General features: G+C 58.8%; 1 protein-coding gene across 2 annotated transcripts in view; it reads left to right on the top strand.

Moving 5' to 3' along the window:
• Nucleotides 1–19,972, top strand: part of STUM (stum, mechanosensory transduction mediator homolog) — a 60,106-nt gene extending 40,134 nt beyond the window's left edge. Inside the window, exons 2-3 of one of the 2 annotated variants that reach the window (XM_053909431.1) lie at nt 6,685–6,864; nt 14,545–19,972. In XM_053909431.1, coding sequence (XP_053765406.1) covers nt 6,685–6,864; nt 14,545–14,579 — 215 coding nt within the window. In that variant the 3' untranslated portion in view covers nt 14,580–19,972. Of the gene's footprint in view, nt 1–6,684; nt 6,865–7,201; nt 7,240–14,544 lie in introns of those variants that run through there. The other variant, XM_053909432.1, reaches the window with a different exon arrangement.
• The last annotated feature ends 7,067 nt before the right edge of the window (nt 19,973–27,039 follow it).

Raw genomic sequence — 27,039 nt, 5'->3', positions numbered from 1 at the left:
AGACAGAGCATGAGTAAGGGAGGGGCAGAGAGAGAGGGAGACACAGAATCCGAAGCAGGCTCCAGGCTCCGAGCTGGCAGCACAGAGCCTGAGGTGGGGCTTGAACCCACGGACTGTGAGATCCACGTGAGACTGTGTGACCAGAGCCAAAGTCCGACGCTTAACTGACGGAGCTACCCAGGAGCCCCAAAAATGTTTGTTTATTTTGAGACAGAGAGAGAGCAAGTGGGGGAGGGACAGGGAGAGAGGGAGACACAGAATCCGAAGCAGGCTCCGGGCTCCGAGCCATCAGCACAGAGCCCGACGCGGGGCTCGAACTCACGGACCGCGAGATCGTGACCTGAGCTGAAGTCGGACGCTTAACCGACTGAGCCACCCAGGCGCCCCTAGGGGTCCGAGGCTCTAGCCATTGTGCACAACGCTGCCGTGACCATGGGTGTGCAAATATCTATTTGTGACTCTGCGTTCAGTTCTTTTGGGTGTATACCCAGAAGTGAAGTGGCTGGCTTATGTGGTAATTCTATTTTTAATTTTTTGAGGAAGCCTCCGTATGTTTCCCACAGCAGCCGACCTAATTTACCTTATTATTATTTTTTTTTTTTTTACCGTAAGGATGTAACACAAAGAGCTCAGGCTTCTAAACTAGACAGCTCGGGGCTTAAATCTTGGCTCGGCTGTGTGGCCAAATCACCTAGGCTTTCCGAGACGTGGGGTTAGTAATAACTCCCTCCGACGGTTGTAAGGGTTAGAGGTGCGGTAGGCAGGGGGAGGGTAGCGCGGTCTAGCGCACCGTACGTGTGTGTGTGGGGGGGTGGCATCTGTGTCATTTTTCCCTGATTTTCCCCCCACGTGCCCATGTTCAGCGTCTGCTCTCTTGCTGTTCCTGTAGCGTTCTCTTTTCCCTACTGTCCACGCGGGTCTGTCTCATTTCCCACCACGTGCCACATGCTGGGGACGCACGCCTCCCGAGAGTCCCTAAGTCCCCCGTCTCATCCTGTGTCCACTGCCGAGCCCTGGGTCCGTGTCCCCATCGCTCCTCAGCCGCTGCCTTCCGGTCTTGGACACTCGCAACCCACAGCACCTGCTGACATTAATTGTCCTGAATCACTGCTCCGGTTAGATCACTCTCCTGCCCCCAGTGCTGGCCGAGCTCTGTTTCCCTCCGCTCAGGGGCGTGCGCCCTCTCCAGGCATTCCCAGCCCTTGGCCAGTGCCCCAGCAGCACCCCCCACCCCGTGTCACCTGCCCCCATAGGACCCCGCGCTGCTCCTGCCTGCGGGAGGAGGCTGGAGTTCAAGTGCCCTACCTCTGTAAACTGGGGCACACCCGGGGTGGGGGTGGGGGGTGGGGTGGAGGATGAGGGGCCTGCTCACTCATCTGGGGACTCCCAAGGGCAGGGACTGAGTCAGGTTTCTGGATGAGCCGCTGTGAGACCTGAGTAGTGTATCCGGCCACATCCCGCAGAAGTGGGGGGTCCAGCAAGGCTCTGCGCCCCCGGCCGGGCTGTCCTTGGCTGAGAGAGGAGGGTCTGCAGGCTCTGGGCCGGTTCCTGGGTTGATCTTAAGTCCGCGGTTGTCACACTTCAGTGGGCATTTGCGCGGAGCGAGGATCTTGCTTAGAAATGCAGGTTCGCCTGCCTCCCTCCCCCAGATCTAAAATCAGATCCAAGGCAGGGGTGGGGGGGGACCCAGGCATCTGCGTTGTTTCCAGTTCTGCTGAGAAGTAACTGACGCCCGTCACCGGGTAAGCGTGAGGCGTGGGGCGTGATGGTTTGATTGACATCTGCTGTGAAGTGATCGCCTGGGTGGGGGGAGAGGGGGTGTGGGGGGGGGGTTCAGCTCACATCCAGCTTCTGCAGAGACGATACAGGGAGAGAACAAACTCCTCTCCCCATGTTGAGCTCTCAGGACTTACTCTGAACCTCCCTACGTACCCACAGCAGCGCCAGCTCCCGTCACCAGGCTGGACGGACGCCCCCAGGGCTCACCTTGACCTGGGGTGTGCACCTTCTGACCCCTCCCTCCGGCTCCCCCGCCCCCACCCCTCCTCTGGTCTCTTTTTTCTACGATTTCGGCTTTCGTTTCGTTTTAGATCCCACATATAAATGAGATCACGCGGTATTTGTCTTTTTTCTGTCTCTGGCGTGTTTCACTTAGCGCAGTGCCTTCAGGGTCCACCCACGTTGGCACAAATGGGAGAATTTCTTCGCTTTTTAAGGCTGAATAATATTCCATTGTGTGTATACCTCATCCTCTTCATTCATCCACCACGGACACGTGGGTTGCCTCCGTATCTCGGCCACCTGCTTGGTAAATTCTGCAGTGAACGTGGGGGTGCAGGTATCTTTGGATCAAAATGGAAATGCGGGACCGTACGGTCGTTCTGTTTTTAACTCTTTGAAGAGGCTCCCTCCTGTTTCCCACAGTGGCTGCACCAGTTTGCCTTCCCACCAACAGGGCACGGGGTCCCTTTTTCTCCACGTCCTCGCCAACCCACCTGTTGTTTCTTGTCTTTTTGATTCTAGCCGTTCTGACGGGCGTGAGGTGGAATCTGAGTGTGGTTTTGATTTGCATTTCCCTGATGATGGGCGGTGTTGAGCATCTTTTCATGTGCCTGTTGGCCATCTGGTTGTCTTCTTGGGAGAAGTGTCTGTTCAGGTCCTTTGTCCATTTAAAAAAAAAATTTAATGTTTATTTTTGAGAGAGTGAGCAAGAGAGAGAGAGAGAGAGAGAGAGATGCATGGAGTGCGAGTGGGGGAGGGGCAGAGAGAAAGGGAGACACAGAATCTGAGGCAGGTTCCAGACTCTGAGCTGTCAGTACAGAGCCCTACGCGAGGCTCTCATGAGCTCATGGCCTGAGCCGAAGTCAGACACTTAAGCAACGGAGCCACCCAGGCGCCCCTGCCTTTGCCCGTTTTTTAATTGAGTTATTTGTTTTTCTGCTATTTTTTTTTAATTTAGGTTTACTTATTTATTTTGAGAGAGACCCCAAAAGAGTTGGAGTGGGGGAAGGGCAGAGAGAGCGGAAGAGAGAAAGAATCCCAAAGCAGGCTCCACATTGCCAGCGCAGAGCCCGACGCAGGGCTCGAACCCAAGAAACCGTGAGATCGTGACCTGAGCCAAAACCGAGAGTCGGACGCTTAACTGACTGAGCCAGCCAGGTGCCCTTGTTTTTCTGCTATTGAGTCGTAGGAGTTCTTTATGTATATTGGATACTGATCCCTTATCAGATGTATGGTGTGCAGATAGTTTCTCCCATTCCACAGGTGGTCTTTTTGCTTTGTCGATGGTTTCCTTTGCTGTGCAGAAGCCTTTAGGTTGGACGTAGCCCCACGTGTTTATTTTTGCATTAGTTACTTGAGCTTTAAGGGTCCTCTCCAAGAAACCATCACCAAGCCCCACGTCAGAGAGCTCTGTGTCTGTTTCCTTCCAGGAGTTTCTTGGTTTCAGGTCTTACATTTAAGTTCTTGGTCCATTTCAAGTTACTCTTTGTGAGTGGTGTGAGGTAGGGGTCTAGTCTCGTTATTTTCTATGTGAATATCCACTTATCCCAGCGCCATTTACTGAAGAGACTGTCTTCTCTCTGTCAAGTATTCTTGGCTCCCTTGTCAAAGAGCAGTCGACGCTCTACGCCTGGGTTCCTTTCTGGGCTCTCAGTTCTGTCCCATTGGTCTGTTTGTTTTTATGCCGGTACCATATTGGTTTGACGATCGTAGCTTTACAGTACAGCTTGCAATCAGGAAGTGTGACGCTTCCCACTTCGTTCTCCTTTCCCTGAGTTCCCGGCTCCGCTGAGGTCACCACTTTTGCTTTGCAGATGGGCAGAGCCACAGGCTGTGCTCTGTGTCCAGGTGCTGCCATAAGCGGGGCTGTTGGGTGGGCCGCACAGTGTCCCGTGTACCTGGCATGCTGGAGGCGTGTTCCACAGTGAGCGGGGCTACAAACTAGTGTCCTGGCCTGGTGTGGCGGGAGAAGCAGCTCTGAGGCTGGTAAAACTCATTCCTTGTTGTCTTAACTCTGGCCAAGCCATGCCCCTAGTTCCCTGGGTGAGCAGGTGCACTGGTTTCCCTCTGCTGGCTTTGCCTGCCCTTGTCCCGGCGGGAGCACCCACACAGAGCTTCCGGCCGGGCTCATCAGATGGGGCAGCAGGTGGGGCTAGGGAGGGCAGCTTAGAGCAACTCTCAATTTTCCAAACACACCTTCCATTGGGAGGGGCTGGAGCTGGCCTTGGGGTTGGCTGTGGATTAATCCTCTTGCCTATGCGCAGCAGGGAAACCCTCCAGTTGGGACTGGCTTTGCCCCCCGGGGTGATTAGCCTGCCGGGCCTCTGGCCTGGAGGGTTGCGGGGTTCCAAGTGGCTGGGAAGTCCCCTGCACAGCATGTGGGGCTGGGATGCAGCTCCCTCCCTGGGCAAGCCGGGCTGTAAGGCTGGCAGAATCCTTTGTTTGGGGATCCAGAGCAGGCAGATCTGATTCTGCACCGACCCCTGGTGAGCGTGTGTCACTGGCTTTGGGGATTGCGACGTGGGCCCTGCGGGTGTGACGTGGGCCACCCGGGTCTGTGCTGGGTGCTTTGGATCGCCCCCGCCCCCGTCAGAGCCGGAGATGTGCCTGCAGTCCCGTGGAAGGAGATCAGAGGGAGGGCGCCCAGAAGGGACTCGGGGGGACCTCTGGTGGTGGTGCGCTGGCCCGGGGAAGGGGCTGGGGGGTCAGGGTGTAGCCGCTGTTCTTGTCCGTCCGGCGTGGCCTGTGTTGGTCTTTGCGGTGTGAGGGTGCTCTTGCCTCACCGCCCCCATTCTTGAGTCTTCGGTGGTGTTTTGCTAATGAATACTTGTTGGCTCTCCTTTTGGGGAAAGGCAGTGACGTCAGCAAGGACCTCTGGTGCCGTCTTGGTGACGTCACTCCCTCCAGGCGTCTGCAGGTTTAGCACACAGAGCAGGTGCGATGCAGGTGGTCTGACACACACGGGACGCTGGGTGCATTTGGACCCTCGAATTCCACCTCCCGTATTCAGGCGCTGCGCTGGGGGCTGGGGACAGTAAGGTGAATGGGGTGCCACCTGGGGTCCCAGAGGGACTGTCAGCCCTTCAGGCGGCAGAAACACAGTAGGTGGCAGTTGTTAAGAGGAGGAGCGTGGGCAGGGGTCGGGATCAGGAATCAGCACGTGGACTCGGGTCAGCCTTGGATCTGAGGCACCAAGGGGCGGGCCCGTGGGAAGGGCCACCTCGGGAAGCCAGCGTGGGCCACCGAGATTGGGCAGGGACAGGCCAGAAGCCAGGGTGCAGAGAGGGAGGAAATGGGCCCCCGGGGAAGCTTCCCTGAGGCGTGGGAACCGTGAGGAGGAAGGGGGTGAGGGAGCTCACCGGTCTCCTGGCTCGTTTCCGGAATGGCCTGCTCTCTCGTCTGGACCTGCTATGGCACGTCACCCCCGCCTGCGAGGCAGTGGGAGTCGGCAGCCCCTTTAAAGACGCCCCCTAGGTTTTAGGGGGGCCTGGGTGGCTCAGTCGGTTGCACATCCAACTCTTGAATTTGGCTCAGGTCATGATCCCAGGGTCATGGGATCGAGCCCCACTTTGGGCTCCGTGTTGGGTGTGAACCTGGTGGCCCGGAGTGTGAGAGCCCGTGAAGGAGGGGATTGGCGTGTGGGCTGTGGACTGGTTGGTTCGCAGATGAAAGTCCATCACTGGCCCTGGGGGGGCAGTCTCTGGGGGGAGGGGCAGCCTCTGGGCAGGGGGGGCAGTCTCTCAGGGCAGGGGGCAGGACACCAGGTGTCAAAGCTTGAGGGACTCCTGGCTGACACCTGCTTAGCGTGGAAGGCGGAATGATGCCCCCCAGAGATGTGCACACCCTGACCCCCAGAGTCTGGGAAAATGTCCCCTTCCACAGCGTAGGGGGCTCTGCAGACGTGACTACGGGAAGGACCTTGCGACGGGGGGTGGGGGGTCTCCTTGGCTGATCGGGTGGGCCCAGCGTCATCACGGGTCTTGCAGGAGGGAGGCGGGAGGGTCAGAGTCAGGGAGAGACGTGAAGGTGTGGGGTGTGGGAGCAGGGGTCGCAGAGGAGGGATGTGGGTGCTGGCTGGGCTGGTGCGGGAGGGGCCGGGAGCCCATAAACGCGGCAGCCGAAGAGCCTCCGGAAGGACCCAGCCCTGAGGACGTTCCAGACTCACGACCTCCCGAGCTGTAAGAGGATGGTACCTGCTGCTCGAAGCCGCTGAGGTTGTGGTGGCTGCTGCAGACAGGGGACGGCCACTCGTCCTGCTGTGGGCTGCTGCGAGGCCCAGGGCCCAGTAGGAAGGCAGCCTGGCTCCAGGCAAATGACAGCTGCGTCGCGACATTTCCCGTAGGGACCTGGGAAGTCATACCCGGTAAGGGCCCTGGACACATGCACAACCTTGCTCTGTGTGCCCGTGGATGTTCGGTAAATCTCAGGCTCCCCGTCCCCTCCCCCACTTGCAGGGACAGCTAGTCGTGGCCCCAGGACCGTGCGCCCCCTCAGGCTGCCACATGGGCCTCGCCGGCGTGGGGCTAAGAGGCGGGCCGGGCCGGAGTGGGAAGGTGCTGGATGCCGGCCGCTCCTCTCCGAGCTCCTGGGGGGTTGGGCAGCTGGGTCCCCGGCCGGCCGTCAGCACGCAGGCCACCGTGTCCCCGGCACCCTCCGAAAGCTGTCCCCTCTGGCCTCTCACAGGGACGTTCGTCTCGGCCTTCGCCGTCCTCTGCGGAGCCCGCACCGACCTCCCGGACAGGCACGTGTGCTGCGTCTTCTGGCTGAACATCGCGGCGGCCCTCATCCAGACCCTCACGGCCATCGTCATGGTGGGCTGGATCATGAGCATCTTCTGGGGCATGGACATGGTCATCCTCGCCAGTGAGTAGCCCGCCAGCGCCCTGCTTTCTGGGGCGGGGGCCGGGATTCGGGGGGAGGGGGCAGGCGCCGAATGGTCTGGGCGGCTGTGATCCTGCGGGGTGTTGGCGCTTTGCAGGCAGGCCCGCCCCTCCCTGGAGCCCGGGGCTCAGGAGGGCTCACGGGTGTCCTCGTCACTGGAGTCTGCAGCCCCCTGGCACAGGGGACCGTCCCCACGCGCCCGGCCCAATGCCTGCAGGGAATCCTGAGTGCAGACAGGCAGAGATCTGAACCAGAGGCCATGAGCAAGAAAGACAGAGCTGCTCATCAGCTCAAATGCATCGGCCTCCTCTTTATCAAGGAAGCAGCCCCCAAGGACCCTGAATGGCCGGGGCGTGGCCCGCGTGAGCTGAGGTCCCCGTGCCTGGCATCCCCTGTCTCCATCCTGCAGTTTTCCAGAAAGAAGGAAAGCCTACCTGGCATCTCTGCCCACGGGACGCCCTGTGACTGTGGCGTGTGTTTTGTTTCGTTGGACAGCCAGGACAGCACGATTTGCCTCCTCCTTGGGATCTCAGCGTTGTTCGTTGTGCTGCGTGAACCCTTGCCGATCATTTGGCCCACACTTGGTGCAGACACAAAACTGTTCTGTGCGAGTGCTTAATGTTACAAAGTCAAGTTTCCCAAAAATGACTTGATGAACCTTTTTAAAAGATAACCTGGCAGTATACCTGGAGATAAACCTAACCGAAGAGGTGAAAAATCGATATGCTGAAAACTATAGAAAGCTTATGAAAGAACTCGAAAACGACACACCCCCCAAAATGGAAAAACGTTCCATGCTCCCGGATTAGAAGAACAAATATTGTTAAAATGTCGATACTCCCCAGAGCAATCTACATATTCAATGCGATCCCTATCAAAGTCACACCAGCATTCTTCACAGAACTAGAACAAACAATCCTAAAATGTGTATGGAACCAGAAAAGACCCCAAATAGAGAAAGCAACCTTGAAAAAGAAAACCAAAGCAGGAGGCGTCACAATCCCGGACTTCAAGCTGTGTTACAAAGCTGTCATCATCAAGACACTGGCACAAAAAGAGACACACAGATCAACGGAAGAGAATAGAGAACCCAGAAACGCACCCACAAACCTATGGCCAACTAATCTTTGACAAAGCAGGAAAGAATGTGCAGTGGAAAAAAGACTCTTCAGCAAGTGGTGCTGGGAACACTGGACAGCGACACAAAGAAAAATGAACCTGGGCCACTTTCTCCCATCCTGCACAATAATAAACTCAAAATGGATGAAAGACCTCAATGTAAGACAGAAAGCCATCAGAATCCTCGAGGAGAAAGCAGGCAAAAAACCTCTTTGATCTTGGCCGCAGCAACTTCTTACTCAACACGTCTCCGGAGGCAAGGGAAACAAAAGCAAAAATGAACTACTGGGACCTCATCAAAATAAAAGGCTTCTGCACAGCGAAGGAAACAATCAGCAAAACTAAAAAGCAACCGACAGACTGGGAGAAGATATTTGCAAATGACATATCAGATAAAGGGGTAGTATCCAACACCTACAAAGAACTTACAAACTCAACAGCCAAAAAACAAATAATCCAGTGAAGAAACAGGCAAAAGACATGAATAGACACTTCTTCCAAGGAGACATCCAGATGGCCAACCGACCCATGAAAAAATGCTCACCGTCACTCATCATCAGGGAAATACACATCAAAACCACAATGAGATACCACCTGGCACCTGTCAGAATGGCTAACGTTAACAACTCAGGAACAGCAGATGTTGGCGAGGATGCGGAGAAAGAGGGTCTCTTTTGCACTGTTGGCGGGAATGCAAGCTGGTGCAGCCGCTCTGGAAAACAGTGTGGAGGTTCCTCAAAAAATTAAAAATAGACCTACCCTATGACCCAGCAATAGCACTGCTAGGAATTTACCCAAGGGATACAGATGTGTAATTTGTAGGGGCACATGAACCCCCAAAGTTTATAGCAGCACTATCGACAAGAGCCAAAGTATGGAAAGAGCCCAAATGTCCATCGGTGGATGAATGGATAAAGAAGCAGTGTGTGTGTGTGTGTGTGTGTGTGTGTGTGTGCGCACACACATACACACACACAATGGAGTATATATATACACACACACAATGGAGTATTACTCGGCGATCAAAAAGAATGAAATCTTGCCATTTGCAACTACGTGGATGGAACTAGAGAGTATCATGCTAAGTGAAATAAGTCAGAGAAAGACAAATATCGTGACTTCACTCACGTGTGGCACTTAAGATACACAACAGATGAACATAAGGGAAAGGGAAGCAAAAATAATATAAAAACAGAGAAGGAGACCAACCGTAAGAGACTCTTAAATACAGAGAACAAACTGAGGGTTGCCGGTGGGGTGTTGAGCGAGGAGAAGGGCTGAGGGGTGATGTGATGGGTGTTAGGGAGGGGCACTGGTTGGGATGAGCACTGGGTGTTCTGTGGAAGTGATGAATCACTATTCTATTCCTGGAAAAAAAAGATATTTTGATTAAAAATAAATAAGTAAATAAATGATAACATCCCCCCCTCCCCCCCCCCCCCACACACAAAGAACTAAAACCACTCACCGCTGTTTGGCTCTACAATGATAAAAAGAGATCTTCCAAAATGACTTGTAAAGAAACAACAACCATACTTGCCAAAAATGGACTGAAGGGTGAGGTGGTAACACCCAACGTCTGCTTTTCCTGGGACTTTCCTGAACTTTCTAAGCAGACGGTTTTGGCCAAGTAGAGGAGAGATCTCTACAAGGCTGACCGCCCTCGGTGCATTAAGGAATTCTCACGAGTGCAGAATAGCATGATGTGTTTTAAGCTCTAGGCATCTCCTGTCGTGGTTTGGACAGAGCAGGAGAAGGTGTTACTGAGGTTTCATGCGGGGTCTTTCTTCAGACATGGAGGGAGCCATTTTGTTTCATTTAAGAACGCTTTGGCGTGTTTCCAGTGGTTTCACAAATATCCCCTCAAGGTAAGAACACAAGCAGGCCTCCAGATATTTGCGACTTTCTTGCAAAGACGTCCAGGGCAATTAAAAAAAAAAAAAGTTCTATGTGGAACCGTGTTAGTAACCTTAGTGACTAATACTTCTCAGAAGTACAAAACATCCTCAGGGGAAATTTTTTCAGTAAAATGAAAACGGCTTAATGTTCTCTAAGCGTAAAACCACTGCTTATTATTATTTAAAAAAATGCAGAAAATGAGGAAGAGAGTGAAAAAAAAATAGCAGCACGAATAAGGAAATATTTAAAGATATTCAGAAGGAACCCCTGGCAACATTTGGGTCATCATTCCAGAGCCTTTACAGAATATATTCAAATGTATCTTACGCAGTTTTTAAAATTTGGATTATTTTATGGATATCGTTCGTGTTTGAAATTTGGTGAGGTTTTTTTTGTTTGTTTGTTTGTTTCGCATTTCCATGTCTAGAAATATATGGAATTTTAATTACTTTCAGGATCTCCTTTGGATGTCACGATTAAGTTTTTCCCTTTGCAGAACATAGTTGAAAAAACCTTTTGCAACTAGATGTTCGATAAACGCTTTCTGGTGACGAAAACCACCGGTGGGAGAAGGGCACCTGTCCGTCCGTCCCTGCGGTGGGTTCCCCGGTGGGTTCCCACTCCTGGGGGGATGGGGGGGGCTGTTGTTGACCTTGAAACCAGGAAAGGCCGCCCTTAAAATCTGAGTTTGTGCTTCTGTTCAGTTTCCTTGGCCATCACTTCAAGGGGAAACGACTTTACTTTTAATGTGTATCAGAGGGGAATTCTCTTTCACACTTTTCAATTTAAAACTAGCTGTTCTCACAGCGCCTGGGTGGCTCAGTCCGTTGAGCCTCCTGACTCTTGATTTCGGCTCAGGAGGAAAGAGTGGAGAACTTCCAGACTGGACCGGTTTGGGCGAAAGAGTCGCATTCACTAAGTGCGGTCTATGCTCGGGCACTGGATCCTTGGACAGCCAAGGGGCATTAGGAGATCAGTTCGTGAAAACAGAACGAAGTCCGCGGATCGCACAGTTTCCCTGATAACTGCCCCGTACTTATGTGTGAGGCTAACATTGGGAGAACATGGCTCAAGGGTACCTAGGAATGTTTTTGTGCTATTTTTGCAAACCGCCCAAAACCTGAAATTCCATCACCCTGAAAAGTGAAAGGGTTAAAGAATAATAATCCCCTTAGCGAGACCTCAGAACAGACACCGCGTGTGCCTGAAAGCAGCCACACTCGTCGCCGGGTGCCCCCGTGCGGGTTTGCTGTTTCCACGCGTTCCGTCTACCTCATTGGGGCCACGGATTCTCGAGGACAAGGCGCCACCTTGCCCCTCTCTTCACACCCCAGGCTCCTCGTGGTGTCCTGCACACAGCAAACCATTCGTGGGTGCGACTCTCAGTGTCAGAGATAGGGACGGCAGAGGCAGGAGGGGAATTCGGGAGCCCTAGAAGGATCGGGAACAACTGTCGTGCCTGGGTTCGGGGTCCCCTGAGGGTCCAGGCTCTGGGGCACACATAGATGCTGGGGCCAGGCGGGGCCGTGGGTCAGCGACCGGGCAGGCCACCCAGCCAGAGAAAATGCAGGCACCGGAGCCCGAGTGGGATCCAGCAGAACCAGTGGTTGATCGGTCAGACTGGCTTCCGGGAAGGAGGTCGTCCGGCAGCAGAGGTCAGGGAAGACGTGGGGTGGCTGTTCTGCCAGGGGGGTCCCAGAGTCAGGGCAAACCAGGCAGACCCTGGGAGACAGGGACAGCCAGAGAAACAGGAGGGGAGCACCAAGCCTGGCCAGCAGTGGGAGGGATAAGCAGGGGAGTGGTCGGGAGGCTGGGGAGGGCCGTTCTCAGGGCAGACACCGCCCCCCTCAGGAAGTCAGGGTGGAGGTGGGCAAGGAGACAGAGACCGAGGCAGGCCCGTCATGGGAGCCTCCCCCTGTGTGCTCGGGGGAGGGTGCGGGCCATCGCAGGCATTCGGGGGGAGGGTGCGATCGATCGATCGATCGATCGTAGGCGGTGCAGCGAGGCTGACAGTTCCCTAGAGGGAACTGGCCGCTTCCCTAGGGGCCTATGGGACGGCCCACAGGCTCCTGACCCTTCCCCAGTTGGAACCTGGGAGGTGTGTCTGCTCTGGGAAGCGTCCTCAGCCTCAGTGGCAAAGCCTGACCCCTCGACTGCCTTTTTTGCCATCGCGCCGATGGCCGGCGGGGCACTTGGGCATTTAGGAAGGAAACCTTCCACTGGAGCAGAACGTGTCATGTCACCGGCCTGTCTCAGTAAAAGTGAGGTGGCGCCTAATCCCTAGAGCTTTCTGGTTATTTTTATCTGGGTCACCCTTAAAATCCAGGGACCACGGGGTCTGTATCTCAGACATAATTGAAAGCCCCACCCCCCGCCCAGACCCCAAGAAGAGGGGGGGAAACCTGGTCACATCCTCTCTTTCCATCACCCCAGACTGTGGTCTTAGCCGGAAACCCCTTCCATGTCCGGGTGGCCGCTCTGGGTGGGCCACGGGATACCAGTGCGAGAACCCCCATTTCCACCCCTCCCCAGGCCTTCGCTGTGGTCACTCGGCTCCTTGGATGTCCCCACACTGGCTCCGGGGATGCTCTTTTTGCGCCAGAGTCTTTAGACTTAGGTGCAGGAGGAAACCACCCAGGATGGACACTCTGAGGGGAGGACCCACAGTTGGCTTGTCCGCCCGAATCAACAGGTGGACGGGGGCTGTCCTTTCTGGGGTCATCCCGCCCCTCGCCGCAAAAAAGAAGGAAACTTCTCGGTCGGAACAGAGCAGGATGATTTTCACACAGCCCTGTCCCGAGCGTCATCGACAAACATACCCCCAAGAGACACCCCCCCAGCAAGAGGACCACCAGGTTAAACCGGGATCTAAGTAGACGTTAAAACCGAGGACGTAGGAGCTTGCTGCTCCGCTGATGTGAATAACGACAAAGTACGGCCCACGACAGCCCGTCCTGGTCGCGGGTCCATTCGTCCTCGGCCGTTCTCTGGCACTCTCCCTCTGCCGCTGCACCCGGGGCAGACGCTGCGGATCGGGTTCAGGACGCTTCCTGCTGATGAGTCGTGTGTGTTCTCGATACACGGCTTTGGACAACCGCTGCCCGCTGATCCGGAGAGTCGACAAGACAAAATCTGTTGGCCATCCCCCCACCCGGCCTCGGGCTTTCCCGAGGCGCTAGGTTTTCTGTGTGTGGCTCCTGTCCCTATAAAGGGTGACCGTGTGGCTCAGGCGCAGCCAGGCTGGGGTCAGGATGGGTCGCTTCCAAATCTTCAGTCTGTCCTGCAGGCATCTCTCCTTGGGCCCAGGAATTCATCTCCAGGCACCCATGGGGGGCGGCGAGGAGAGAGTGAGGGGCAGGGGGTGGTCCCGGAGGGAGGAGTGGGCTTGGTTGAGCTGTGGGGCTGGGGGTGGCCCCATGGGAGCCTCCCGTGAGCCCCTGCAGCCCAGCACGCACCTGCTGGTCCCTGGACCGGGGCACAGTCCTTCTACAGCCTCCTCCTCAGCCCCCGTGGCCTCTGTTTTTACCCTGTTTTCACCCTGTTTTCTTTCTTTCTTTCTCTCCGCTCCCTCCTGCGGCCTCACATCTTGTGTCGCCCCCAAGTTTCCCAAGGTGAGTCTGCCGATGGGCGATGGGCGGCCTCGAACCCGCCACTGGCCTCACCGTCCCCAGAACACGGATGCTCCCCGCCCGCACCCCCCCCCCCCCCGCCACCAACTTGGCCATCAGGCTTTTGTTTTGTTTTTGTTTTTTAGATCTGTTTGTATTTATTTTTGCGTCTTTTGTGTATCCCGGGTTTTGCTTTTGTTTTCTTTTTGTTTCGATCTTTAGCTTTTTGATTTGGACAACGTTGAAACATAGACAAAAGCCGAGGGCCTGGTATACTGAGCCCCTCAGCGCCCACACCGGCTTCAACAGCTGCCAACTCACGGTCACTCCTGTGTCATCTGGGACATCTTCTCTCTTTCCTACATTTCCGCCCCCCCCCCCATAATTAGGACTCAAAATTGGTGAATAATTTGGGAAATAGACAAAAAGCAGTCAAGTCCACAGAAGTTGCCTCTGGGGGCTGAGTGACCAGCTAACGGGGGGAACCTTTCAGCAGATTCCAGTGGCTGAATTTTCCCAATGGCCTCAAAATGATTAACGGTGTTTTAAAGGCTTGGAGCCCTTTGTGTCCCACACGTCTGGCTGCTTGAGCTCACACATGCGGTGACAGTCTTTTGCGTCCTGTCTTCTGTTTTGCTTTCCGTCCTCCTGTCCATCCACACGTCCCAGGTGCCTGTCACACTGCCACTGCCTCCCACGGCTCTGCCCTGGGAAGTCACACCAGGCAGTGACTTCTGGGGTGTGGCTTGAATACCTTGAATTCGTTGAATACCTTACCGCCCCCACCCGGACACCCCCCTCTCCGATACCCCCAGTAAACCCAAATTTCCATGGCTCTCCATTCATCCTTCTGTTTCCCATTAAAAAGTGCATGCCCCTGGGAAAAGCCGGACCCCCCGCCTCCCTCAAGCATAGCAGTCATTTCTACTTCAGTGAGAATAAGACCTCACAAACATATTCCGGTTCGCAGGCACCTCCTGGGGAAATCCCGGAGGAAGCTAGCGCCTCACCCCGTCTCTCTGCTTCTTCCTCGCAGGCTACAAGGAGCAGGGCATCCCACAGCAGCTGTGAGCCCGAAGGAGCCGCCAAGAACTCCGGGGTGGTCCGTGAGGGGCGCACCAGGCAGCGGCGGGCACAAGGACCCTTACGTCTTCTCTTCTGCCGTGTCCTGGGTTTGGAGCGCCAAGTGGGGGCGATTTAGAAAGATATTTATTTCGAAAACACATCTGCTTTTCTTGGCAGGCTGTGAGGCTGCCCACCCCTCCCCCTGCTCCAGAAAGACGCGGGAGCCCCGAGCATCTCAAGTGGGGTAGGGAGTGGGGTCAGGGTTGCTGACAGCGAAGCTGGCATTCTGGGCTCACCCCTGCCTCGCACGGCTCCCTGGGTCCCCCTAAGCGTCTCCTGACCCTGCCTCTCTCTTCTGCAGCCCACGCTTCGCCCACTCCCTTCCTCATGCCTGAAATCTCTGGGCCTGGTTGTGTTTCGATCTTTACTTCTCTGGAAGGAGGCCAGTGACCCCCACCCCCCCCCAGACCAGAATCCCCAACGAAGGCCAGAAGCTTTCTCGTTACACTTAACTCCGCTTCTGGCCCGCGGCCCTCCGGAAATCCTCGGGGCTGGACGGGTCTCGGAATTCCAAAAACCCGGATCCGAGAAAGAACGAGAGACGTTTACCGCCCGTTTCCTGCTGCCCAGTCGGGACCAGCTCCCCGCCGTCAAGCACAGGACCGTTTCTGCGGAGAGACGTGTGAACAGTCGGGCCGATTGGGATCAATAAAAACGCCAAATAGCGTCACCTTGTTGGTTCAGGTCAGATTTGGGCCTCAGGAAGCGACGGAAGGGAACCCAGCATTCAAGAGCGTTCGGGGATATAGAGTGGCAAAAAAAAGAAAACCGTAGGAGTCGTGCCCTTCTCTCCGGAAACCCCTCTTGCGCACGAGTCCCCGGGGACGTTGCTGTTGTGACGGGGGTTCCTCCCACTGCAAAGGGACAGTCGGGGCCTTTGCGGCACCTGCGTAAAGATTGTGAGTTGGATCCTGGAGGGGGAGGGGGGCAGGAGCTCACGGAAGTTGTTTGGGCCACTGCGGGTCGAGTGTTAAGAGAAAGGAGATCCAAGGTCATGTGACAGGTGGACATCTGCATGCCCGTTTTCGTCTCGCGGGAATTGCTAAACCGTGGGTCTGGCTCCAAGCTGTTTGCGGGCCTGGGGCTCCCCGTGGAGAAGTGGAACCCCCCACCCCCCGGCCGCAGTCCCTACCTACCACCCCCAGCCCCGAGTCGGAGGCGGCCGGATCCGGCCCCTCTGCCAGCCGCTTGGCTTTGACCAACACCCGGTCTGCTCCCGTGGCCGCCCGGGGCCGGGCTGCACTTCCTAAACCCCTGGCTGTGTCCGTCTTCCTGTCCTTTCCCCCCTGACCCAGCCAGGCCTCTCTGCTGCTGCTTCCGTGTATGCGATCCTGTGTGTTTTCAACGCGTGGGACCAGGCTTGGTTTTCTGCAGAAAGGCAGAACCTTCCGGTGGGTGAAGACGGGGTCGTCTGGGCCAGGAAGAGACCAGGAGGCTGCTGGGAGCAGAGGATCTTGCCTTCCGGCCGCGGAGGGGCAGAGAGGAAAGAGCAGTCTCTGTGGCACGTTTAGTGGCAGTCCAGACACAGGCGGGGTTTTCCTGGGTGACAAGTGTCACCCTGAGCCCGGTAGGGGCGGCCTACTACAGGGCTCGGTGGGCTCGGAAGGCCCATTCCCCTGGGCACCCCCGCCTCCGAGGCTCCCCTCCGCTGCCACCTGCTTCCGAACTGGAGAGTCCGTGAGGATCGCCTCACCGGGGAGCAGCCCACTGTGGCCTGAGTGTCACCGTCATCAGATGACGGCCAGTGGGCAGTGGCCTCCAAGGAGTCTGAGGTGGCCGCTCGGGCTGTTGGAAGTTCAGCCAATTCATTAAACGGCAGCCGGCTGCAAAGTAGGGTTCCCGTGAGCAAGTGACGCGGCACACGGGCGATGGCCCCGAGGTCCCAGGCTCACCCCAGGTGTGGCCTCTCGGTGCTCACGCTTCTGCAGGATGCCCCCCAGCCGCGGGTGTCTGGGGCAGGGACTTCAGGCACGCAGAGAAGGTCGCAGCACACGGGATACACCCAGGACCCTGCGGTGGCCCTCGGACCTGAGCGGCAGTTCCTGGGGCAAGAAGGAGCCGCCGGGACCCGGGGGCGTCCCGTGCATGGTGGAGACTGTTCAGTTCCGAGTCCGCGGTAGAGCCGAGGACCTCCGGCCGGGAGGCCCAGGCCCCGTGGGAGCGGCGGGGGACGGGGGACGTCGGGCCCCGGTCCCTGCACCCTTCTGGCCGCTGTGGGGCGGGGGCCACGGTGGGGCCGACACGCTCCAGCTGCCCCTCTGCCCCGGCTTCAGAAGCGGCAGGCCTGGCCTTGGAGCCGGTCCCCGGCTGCACTTGAGGGGGCGTAAAGAAGGGACCAGGAGCAAGATGCCTTCCCTGTGTGGCCCCAGAGCCGTGTGTCAGCCCCGACGACGGGGGGAGCTGCCCGGTCCTAACACGGAGGACCAGGCCCCCCGCCGTCCCTGCCTGGGGGCTCCAGGCGCTCTGACCACCACTCCCAGAGGCAGGGCCGTGACTTCAGCTTCATGCGGACGCCCCGAGGGCCGAGGAGCAGCGGGCAGGACACGTAGAGACAGTGGCGGAAGCCACACGGTCACCATTCGCCCGGGGAAGAACAGGGACCCCGGGCGTCAGAAGGAAAATCCCAACACTGAGCCCTGAGGCCAGCGCAAGGCGGGGCTGAGTCCCCAGGAAGAGAGAAGGCCTTCCGGAGGCCTGGGGCTCTCCAGGGGGAAGGCTGTCCCTTTTGCCACAGCTCAGCTCTTTAAAATGCAAAAGTAAGTCTCAAATGCTTTCTTCCCGAACCCCCATCCCTGCACAGAGGGGTGAGTTTGCAAGGGTTACTTTGGTTTTGCCTGGATCCTGCGCCCCGAGCCCCTCCGGCTGCCACGACACTCGCTGTTTTCACCCCGTTGGTGGCATTGGCAAAGAAAGCCCGTGTGTGTCGCGTCAACCGCTTAGGGACCCGGAACTTAGACCCAAGCCCCCCAGGTGGTGGCCGCAGACCTTGTTCAGCGTATTTATTACTCCCGCTTGGTGGTTGGTTCGGAGGGCTTTCCTCAGAGGGACCGCAGGTGGGTCCCAGCTGCACTGTGACCCTCCCTGGAGACCGTGACTTTGCACGTGCGGGAGCCGTCTGGAGCCGCTGCTGACCGCGAACCTGCCCCGGGGCTGAGCAGAGACGGGCTTCCTTCTTCTCAACGGTCCCCCCTGTGCTGGCGGCAGGCGGTTCTCGAAGGCGGGGCTCCCTGCCCTGCGTTTGTATCCAGAGAGCACTCCGTGGACGCTGGTGTGGACTGACAGGGGTCTCCTGGCGCCCTGGCTGCCACGCCCTGCCCTTCCCGCCCTCGGGGGGGGGAACAGCAAAGTGAGTGGAGGCAGGAGGGGCGTCTCTTTCCGCAGAGGGCGCTGTGTGTGTGTCGGGGTGGCGAGGAGGCCAGGCAGTGGGAGGGGAGGCCGGGAGCGGCCTGAGCAGGTGGGCAATGTTCGGGCTCCCGCGTTCTTCACCCGCCGGGCTCCTAGGGCTTCAGAACGCTCACGGGGTCGCAGGCGTGCAAGCCACGTGGGACCCTCCCTGTGGTGATGCGTGGGGCACCTCGGGGGTGACTTCCAGCTTCCGTGCCGTTCGTCTCTCCTCCCGGCTCGTGCCTCCGTTTGACCATCTGTAGGCTGGGGACAAGGAGGGGCTGGGCAGCCAACGCCGGTCGGTCCCTTTTCTCTCCGAGCCAAGGGCCTGGAGGATGAGCCCAGCCCGGGCGACCCTCGATTCCACGGTCCCGTCCCGATCCTGTCACAGCGGGAGGCAGAGGACAGGGTCGCACGAGTACGGGTCCTGTTTCCAGTACAGCTTGTCTCTCTCCTCGGATTTGGTCCCCGGCCCCTCCCTTCCTGCCTGGATTTGCCAAAATGCCAGCCACCCGCAGTCCAGCCCGGGCCACTGTCACTGTAGGTGAGGCGCATAGACACATGCACACTCTGTCACACATGCGTGCAACACCCCACGCACACACACGTGTGCTCACAGCCCCTTTGGTTGCTGGGTGAGGACGAGACTGTCTGGGGACTTAGGACTGGGTGTTTCACGTCCGCAGAGGGGCCTCTCACACCCCCCGGGAGCCGTCCCTCCGGCGTGGCTTTGGTGGGTGCAGTTCCCCTTCATCATCTGCAGGGCCCTGGGCCTGGAGCTCTTCCTCCTGGGGACCCTTGGCTCAATACCCCCACCCACCAAACCCAGCTGTGCTCGTCCCCCACGCCTGGCTTGTGGGAGGGACAGCGTGGGTCTGCCCAGAGCGGTGGGGACCATGATCCCTTTCTGGGCCCTTCTGGGGCTAGACGGTCCTCTCCTCTGAGGCTCCTTTTCCCACCACCCTCCCACCGGCCCCAGGACGGGACGCAGCGGGGAGAGAAGGGGACGGAGGTCAGGCCCACCCCGCCTTCTGGGTCAGCGTCTGGCTGGGCGTCCCCACCGGGGAGCAGGCGATGGTGGCCGTAACTGGCCCGGGCACCCTGTGGGAGCACTTGGCTGGCCCTCTGCACAGGCCGAGTGATAGGCCTGTCGTAGCTGGTGCCAAACTTTTTTAAACAACACACATAAACGCAAGCCTGGGTGTGTGCATATTAGCTGAATTTATATTTGGACGAGTGTTGTGTTGAGACTTGGAGTTTTTGACCCGTGATTGACTGTTTGGGTCTCTCTTCCTTCTGTTAAGCGAATCCCTGTTCGTTTCCGTGGTTCTCTGGCAAGACCCGCTGCCCGGTCTCCCAGGGCTCGCTCTTTCTACTCCTGCCTAGACCCACAGCGGCTTCACCCCACCCGCGGCCACTTCCCTTGGGGTCCTACGAGCCTGCCAAGGGGGTTTTCCGGCACATTCCGTGGACGGGAGCCTTCCTCGGTTCTACGAGAGGGAGAAAGTCTCAGGTTGGGGACCTGGGGAAGCTTCCAGACTTGCAGCCTGGGGCCCAGGCCTGCAGCTTTGCCTTCCCAGTGTCCTCAGGACAGAGCCCTCGGCAGGCCCGCCCGCCACTGCCCGGGGCCCCTCTGCTGCCCGGGGCCCCGCGCCCCTCGAGGCGCCGAGCAGGGCCCCGACTTCCCCAGCGCCCCGCCAGCTTCAGAAGTCACAGCCCAAACGCCATGCCGTATACGTCATGGCAGACAGCGTGCATGACGCTAGGAACCTGTATACATAGCCCCGTGTACATATTTATATATTCCTATTATAAATACACAAAGCATGGCAATCCTTTGGCATTCCAAATCTGTGTTTTTTTAAATCCTGGAAATACAACTTTAGACACCTTTTCTTCCTGTTTCTCTTTTCTATGTAATAAACGTTCATGTGACCTTTCTGGTGGCTTCTCAACCCCCTGTGTGCTCTCATTTTTCCGGCTGGATGGACCCAGACTTGGTCCCCAGTGCCTCCCGCGCTCGCTCCGCCAAACCTGCTGATGCTGTTTTCTCGGCACGAAGGCTGTCTGTCCTTCCGAGGGCAGGGCTTCGTTTCCCACCCTCCCCTTCTCCTGGGGGTAGATCTTTGGTGTTCTGATCCCTTTGGAACTGGGAATTCACCCGCCACCCTGGGCATCGCCCCCCCCCCCCCCCCCGCCCCCGGGATCGCCAGGAATAAGGTACAGACGGGATTCATCCCTATAGACGCCTGGTGGGGGAAACGTGTGTGACGTAGACGTTCGGGGGCGTGTTCGGAAGCGGTTAGGAGCACTTCTAATGAGCTGTTCAGCCCTAACAAGGGACCGGTTGAACTACTTGGGAGGAAGGGCAGGGCACGGTCCAGGGCCCCGCCGGCATTTTCTTCACCGACGGGGTCAAGGCCTGGAGAGCTTATCGAGTTTGTGGACGAAGAGGAGCAAGCGGACGAACAAACCGGGATTCAGAAAGCCCCTGACGGGCAGGCCCCAGATCTGTGAGCTGACGCTAAGGGCTCAGCGACAGAGCTGTCCCGGGGAGCGAGCGCCCCTCGCCGTCCCTCACGCCGTGAGTCAGGTGCACTAGGAGGAGGAGGGGGTTCTGGAATGCCTCGTCTGTAGAGTCGCAGGCAGCGCCCGGCACCGGGGAAGGCGAGTCTCCAGGTGTCGCGTGCTGGGGCTTCTCTGGCCTGTCGGCCGCAATGCCCTCGAGTGTGTAGCACGGGACTGCTTCAAAGTCCCGTCAGTCCGCGAGACTCCGGGCTCAAGCGGGGCGACCTCCAAGGCCCCAGAAATGGGCCTCGGGTTGGCTCAGTCTCTGCTAAACCCGGGCCTAAGGCTGGCGATGACCCGAGATACACCCCAGGGAGCCTTTCCTGATCAGGTGCATCTTCCAAATACTGGGCTCAGATCACCCCGGGAAGGCCCCGCGGAACAGTGCAGCGTCAGAGGGACCCCCTTCCGGGCGTGGGGGGGCACGTTGGGCCGCGTGAAGGCGTCTGTGCCCCAGAATGCCCCACATCCCCAGCCCCCAGGCTCTGGGAGAGGCCCGTCACAGGGAGGGACACACAGGGCCCGGGCACGAGAAGGGCCGCGCTGGGGTTTGTGGATCGGGCCTGGCCAGCCGGGTCGCTGAGACCTCACACAGTGACAGAAACCAGGAATTGCCGAGGAGAAGCGGGGACGGGGCAGTGGCCGCTCGGGTGAATGGGGCACACTTTGACAGCCTCCCGGGCAGCGGGACCTCCGGGGCCTGGGGGAGCTTGGGCGTCCCCATCCCGTCAAGACGCCGCGGCTCCGGGGTCCGTGTCCTTGCGGAGACGGGCGGCCTGAATGGCCCCTGGGTGGGCCATTCCTCTTTCCACTGACTAGGTTTGGGCCCCCAGAAGGGATCAGGCTCTGAGACGAGCGGTCAGAGTGGCACACGTTTCTCTTTTCGCCAAAAATAGCCACGCTTAACACACACACACACACGCATGCACACCCCTCTAGAAAGCAAAGAAACTTTTAAAACTGGGGACGTCGTTGGCGGAGGAGGCAGGCACTTTGCAAACACTCAGAAGCTTCCCCCCACCCCCATCCAAATCCTCCCTGGCGCCCCAGGCCCAGCTCCAGGACTGTAACCGCCGGGCGAGACCAGACTGGTCCTGTGGCCCTGCCCTCCACCCCTCTGCTCCCGGGCCGGCTGTTCCCCCCCCCAACCCATACCACCCACGTGATGCAGGGGGAGGCTGCCCGTCCCTCCACTCAGCCCACCCAGCCCTCCCGCTCAGCTAACCTGCAACGATCGAGGGTCTTTCCTGAGATCCTTGGGATCTTTCCTCCTTGGTCCTGAGGCTGTGTTTGCAAGCCTGAAGCTACATCGGGCCTGAGGCTGGACGAGACAGCGGCACGCAGGGAGATGGAGGAGGGGGTCCCCAAGGCCGGTGCTAGCCTCGCCCCTCCCACCACGGGCCACGGTGCTCCCCGCCCTTCCTGCCTCTCTTGATGCTCCTTCCTTCCTGTGAACCGGCTCAAGTTGAGCTTCTCTCACTAATAACAAAAGGAGCCCTGGCCTTCACCAACCGCGGACGCACGTTTGCATGCACACGCGCCAGGCCCGGGCAGGTGATCGGCGAAGCCTTTCGCGTTGACGTAACATAGGCTTCTGTCCCCGCTGGCACCACCCACATCCCGCTCCACCGTCCCCTCCTGTAAAGGTCACAATACGTAAAGAAAAAGTTGGGGCGCCTGGGTGGCTCAGTCTGTTGAGCGACTTCGGCTCAGGTCATGATCTCACAGCTCGTGCGTTCGAGCCCCGCATCGGGCTCTGTGCTGACAGCTTGGAGCCTGGAGCCTGCTTGGGATTCTGTGTCTCTGTCTCTCTCTCTCTCTCTGCCCCTCCCTGACTCAAGCTTTCTCTGTCTCTCTCCAAGTAAATAAACAAAAGGTCCAGAAAATGTTAAGCCACATGTACAAATCCTTTCTTTTCCCATCGAGCTGACGGCACGTGTGGATGTCCAGGCGGGTGAGGGCCAGGCAGGACATCTCAGCGGGCTGGGGGCACCGCCTGGTTAATGAGGGTCAGTTACAGCGTACGAAACCAGGGCCGGGGTCCCAGGACCAAGATCAGTGTCTCCTTTCTGAGCCCACGTGAAAAACCGCACCCAGAGGTTGGCGGTCTGAAGTCCTTGCATGAATTCTCCGCGATCCGGGATCCTCGGGGCGTGCAGCCGCCCAGACCTGCCGGACCGGCCGCACAGCAAGGCCCAAGTCCCTTGACAGAGGGAACCAGGTTTCTCAGACACGAGACGCCTCCCCCACATCGTGCGGGGTCCTATAACACTTTTCTTTCTCTTGTGCCACCCGGGTCCCGTTCCAGGCAAACCTCTTCGCGCAGGAAGGGTGGAATTCGACGTGGTAAGCGGCTAACGGGGAGTGCACCTGCCCCCTCCTACCTAAAATGGAAACTGTTTTATGCAGTGAGTCCTCCGCACCCAGTGCAGAGGCAGGATTTGTTTCCGTTGGCTTCCGGCCCGTCTGGAGGGTTGGTTGCTTAGCCGCGCAAAGAAGCCTGAGCCGACAGGCCTGCGGGCTCGAAGGATTTCAGATCGGAGAGAAGCCAGCCGGGCAGAAAGAGAGCAACGCTTGGAAAGATGAGCATCAAACCTCGGCAGGGGTGGCGGGACTTCGGAGGCTCGACGGGGTTCCAGAGCGCCTCGCGAGTTCCGTGAAAGCTTTTCACTTCCCGCTCAGCTCTGACTTCAAGAGGCGTTGTTTGGTGTGGCCACGTGGTGGTCCCCGAGTCCTGGGGCCCCACGTGGTTCGGGGGGGGCAGGGCTGTGCCCGAGCCGCACCTCGCAGAGACGCCAGGACCGTGAGCGCGGGCCTCCCTGCCTCCTCGGCCTCCAGGTCCGGCCTGCAAAGGTTCCTCCCTCAACCGTGGGGGCTGGAGGTGAGGGACTCTGGCTGGCCTGCCCCGGCAGGGACCCCTGCCCCGAGCGTGCGGTCAGAGTCAATCTCAGGTTCTCTCTCCAGCCCACAGTAGTCTGGTCTGACGCGGTGGGGAGGGTCGACGCCCTCCAGCCCCCCAGCTCGCTTTCCAGGCTCACGTCCTGTCAGTTCTGCGGCCGGTCTCCCCTCCTCAAGACCCCGGCGGCCCGTCTGGTTTTGCAGAATCTGATACAGGAAACTTGGGCTCCTGTTCACCATGGGAGCCACATGTGTCCATTAAAACATTCTGGAAGATTCTGGGGCGCCCGGTGGGGGGGGGGGCTCAGTCGGTTAAGCATCCGACTTCGGCTCAGGTGATGATCTCCCGGTTCGTGGGTTCGAGCCCCGCGTCGGGCTCTGCGCTGACAGCTCGGAGCCCGGGGCCTGCTTCGGATTCTGGGTCTCCCTCTCTCTCTGCCCCCGCCCCCCCCCCTCAAAAATAAAGAAAAATCATTTAAAATTTTTGAAAAACAAGTGTGTGTGGACTGAAAATCACTTCCTCAACGGCTCTCCTGAGGAACCACGAAATCTCAAGGGCATGACGCCCTTCTCTGTGACCACCTCCACCGTCTCGCAGGTAAGTGTTCAGGAAGCTTCCATGTAACTCCTCCAGCGACCAGGACTCGCCGCCTCCTTCCTCTGCGGGACTCGACGACCTGCTAGAGACGGGTTGGCTGAGCCGCCCCTACTTTCCGGCAACAGCTGCCCATCAGTCCCTGCGGATCCCTCAGAACCGAAGACAGAGGAGAAGGCGGGAGTCCCCCATGAGGCGGCCGGCCCGGCTTGTCTCCGCCTCCCCGGCTTGCCTTCTGCACGGCGAGCACCTTCGGCCCTTCTGAACGTCACTCTCGTGACCTGGGTTCCGGACATACCCTGTTCTGATGGAGGAGTCCCAGCGCACGTGTTAAATTGTCAGTGCGTGTGAGCGGGTGTGGAGGGGCGCGTGTGGAGGGGTGGGGTGTGGAGGGGTGCGATGTAGAGGGGTGGGGTGTGGAGGGGCGGTGTGTCTGGAGGGGCCTGTTTGGAGGGGTGCAGTGTGGAGGGGCACGTGTGGAGGGGTGGGATGTGGAGGGGCACGTGTGGAGGGGTGTGGGGTGGAGGGGTGTGCGTGGAGGGGTATGTATGGAGGGGTGTGTGTGGAGGGGCCTGTGTGGAGGGGTGTGTGTGGAGGGGCCTGTGTGGGAGAACATGTGTGGAGGGGTGTGGCCACAGGCCAGCCCTTTTCAGCAGGAAGGTTCTGGAAGCCAGAAGATGCTCAGGATGAGCAGGGGGCCTGAGAGGGCTCCCCGAGCGGACTTTGGAGGGAGCAGGAGGGGAGGAGCGCATCTCGGATCTTGACGACGCGCATGTGCGGAACGTGTTCAGACCGCGCTGGATAAACAGGAAACTGTCAGGAAGGAAAACAAACGGCTCGCGTGAACTCGGCTTTTGTCAGCGAATGGGATCCCGCGAGCAGCGCCCTACTCCGGGCTCTGGGGGACTCGCTGGGGACTCCAGGCCGTGTTCCCATGGGGGTGTCCCCCCCTCCCCCGGCACCTCTAACTCGGGGCCCGGGGCTGGGGGGGAACGGAGCTGCTCTGCACCCCATCCCCCACCAGCCCACAGCTGTTCAGCGGGGCACCCCGTGTGTCCCCCCCACCCCCACACAGCCACAGCCACCACGGAGGGTCGCCCAGCTCGCCAGTCCCACCCCCACCTGGGCCCCACACGGAGCTCCCCCCGCTGCCTGGAGCCACCATAGCCCCAGCCTGATCCCGGGCCTCAGTGTCTTTGCACGTGCTTCCCTCCCCGCCCCCCCCCCCCACGACCCTCTGGAGAATTCTGGATGACCTGACCCCTGACCTCGGGTGGCACCGCCTCTGCAGAGCCCCCCTCAAGCGACCTCGTCACCCTCCCGGGTCAGGCGCCCCGCTCTGCGCCCCTCCGACCCCCACAGGACATTCGCATGGTGCACTGCTCTTGCCCGCTTACCTGTCCGCCCCCACGCCCGCCTTGTCCCTGGGTTCCAGTCCTGGCCTGGGTCCTGCCCTCACTTTTCCTAACCTACACAGCACAGGTGATCCACGGACATGCCTGCCCCCCTCACCCCTCCCCCCTCTGGTTGTTGCAGGGGTAAGTTGGTGCGGGCCACCAACCCGAATGGACGGCCGCCACGGCCCCTGCGTCCCCTCAGGACGGAGATGCAGCGAGCTGGGGCGCCTGCGTGGCTCATGGGACGCCTGGGTGGCTCCGTGAGCATCCGACTCCTGATTTGGGCTCAGGTCGTGATGTCAGTTTGTAAGATCGAGCCCCGGGTCCAGCTCTGCGCTGACAGTGTGGAGCCTGCTTGGGATTCTCTCTCTCCCCGTCTCTGCGCCACCCCCCCTCCCTTCACCGTGCCCTCTCTCTCTCTCTCTCTCTCTCTCAATAAATAAGTAAACTTAAAAAAAAAGCAGCTGGCTGGGAGAAGCCAGGAGGGGAAGGGATCTTAGGCCCCTGGCATTTGGGGGCGCCTGTCCTGCCCAGCACCGGCCAGAGGGGGGCGGCCTCCCCTGCGGGCGGGGCAGCAGGCGGTGGGCGGCGGTAACAGGACTAAAATTGGGCGCCTCTTTTCCACCGCGGGTAAACAGGGCTGCTGTGTCGCCAGCAGGTTGCCGCGGTGAGACACTGATTGCCCAGGACTTGCAGAAACTATTTTTAAAAGAACCCAAATGCGTGTTGCCTCATCGAAACCCACAGAACTTAGCGTGGCCCTCCCCCCCCCTCCATCCCCCCGTGCCACACCCCAAAACCGCTCTAACTCATTCACAAGTTTGGGAAGTGCGGGATGAAAGGTAGAGCGGGAAACAGCCTGTGATGTTAGCAACGGGGCTGGGGACCGATGTGTGTGTCCCCCAAATTCACACGTGGGAGCCCCAACCCTCCTCGCGACTGTATTTGGAGCAGCGCGGGCAAGAACCCCTCTCAGGCTAAGGCGGGGGGCACGGCAGGGGGCCCCGCCCAGGCAGGCGCAGGGGCGCGTGGAGCCCAGCACACGGTACCTCCCCGACTGATCCAGGCTGATCCAGGCTGATCCAGGCTGCCCAGCTCCCCCTGGGCTCGCGGGATTCTGCGGCCCAGCCGGCACCCCCAGGACAGGGCCACGCTTGGGACCCACATCTGCAGCGCCTAATCAGCGTCATAGCCACCAAAAAACCAGGACTCCTGGCTTGGCCCCAGGCCGCCCCCCAAATTCTGTGACGTAGCCGCCGGCCCAGCGAACCCCCCCCCCCGGCTCGGAAGGTAGACTCAGTCACGCAGCGTCACGGAAATAGCTTGAGCTGTGGTTCAAAGCCGGGGTCCGAGTTGCTTACCAGCTGCGTGATCTCGAATAAGTCGCTCACCCCCTCTGTGCCCCTGCGTTCTCAGGTACAAAATGGGGGTGAACGGGGCTCATCCCGCAGGGTTTTCGTAAGGATTGTCCTGCTTAGTCGTCAACCACCTCGTATGGTGCCTGGCAGGTGGTAACTCTTCCTCAGTGGCCCCTGTTCCTTTGAGGCAGGGACTGGCGGACTTT

Source organism: Panthera pardus, unplaced genomic scaffold (genome assembly GCF_024362965.1).
Source record: "Panthera pardus isolate Hobbes unplaced genomic scaffold, ASM2436296v1 HiC_scaffold_21, whole genome shotgun sequence".
Classification (NCBI taxonomy): Eukaryota; Metazoa; Chordata; class Mammalia; order Carnivora; family Felidae; genus Panthera; species Panthera pardus.
This window is presented reverse-complemented; position numbering and strand designations above follow the sequence as displayed.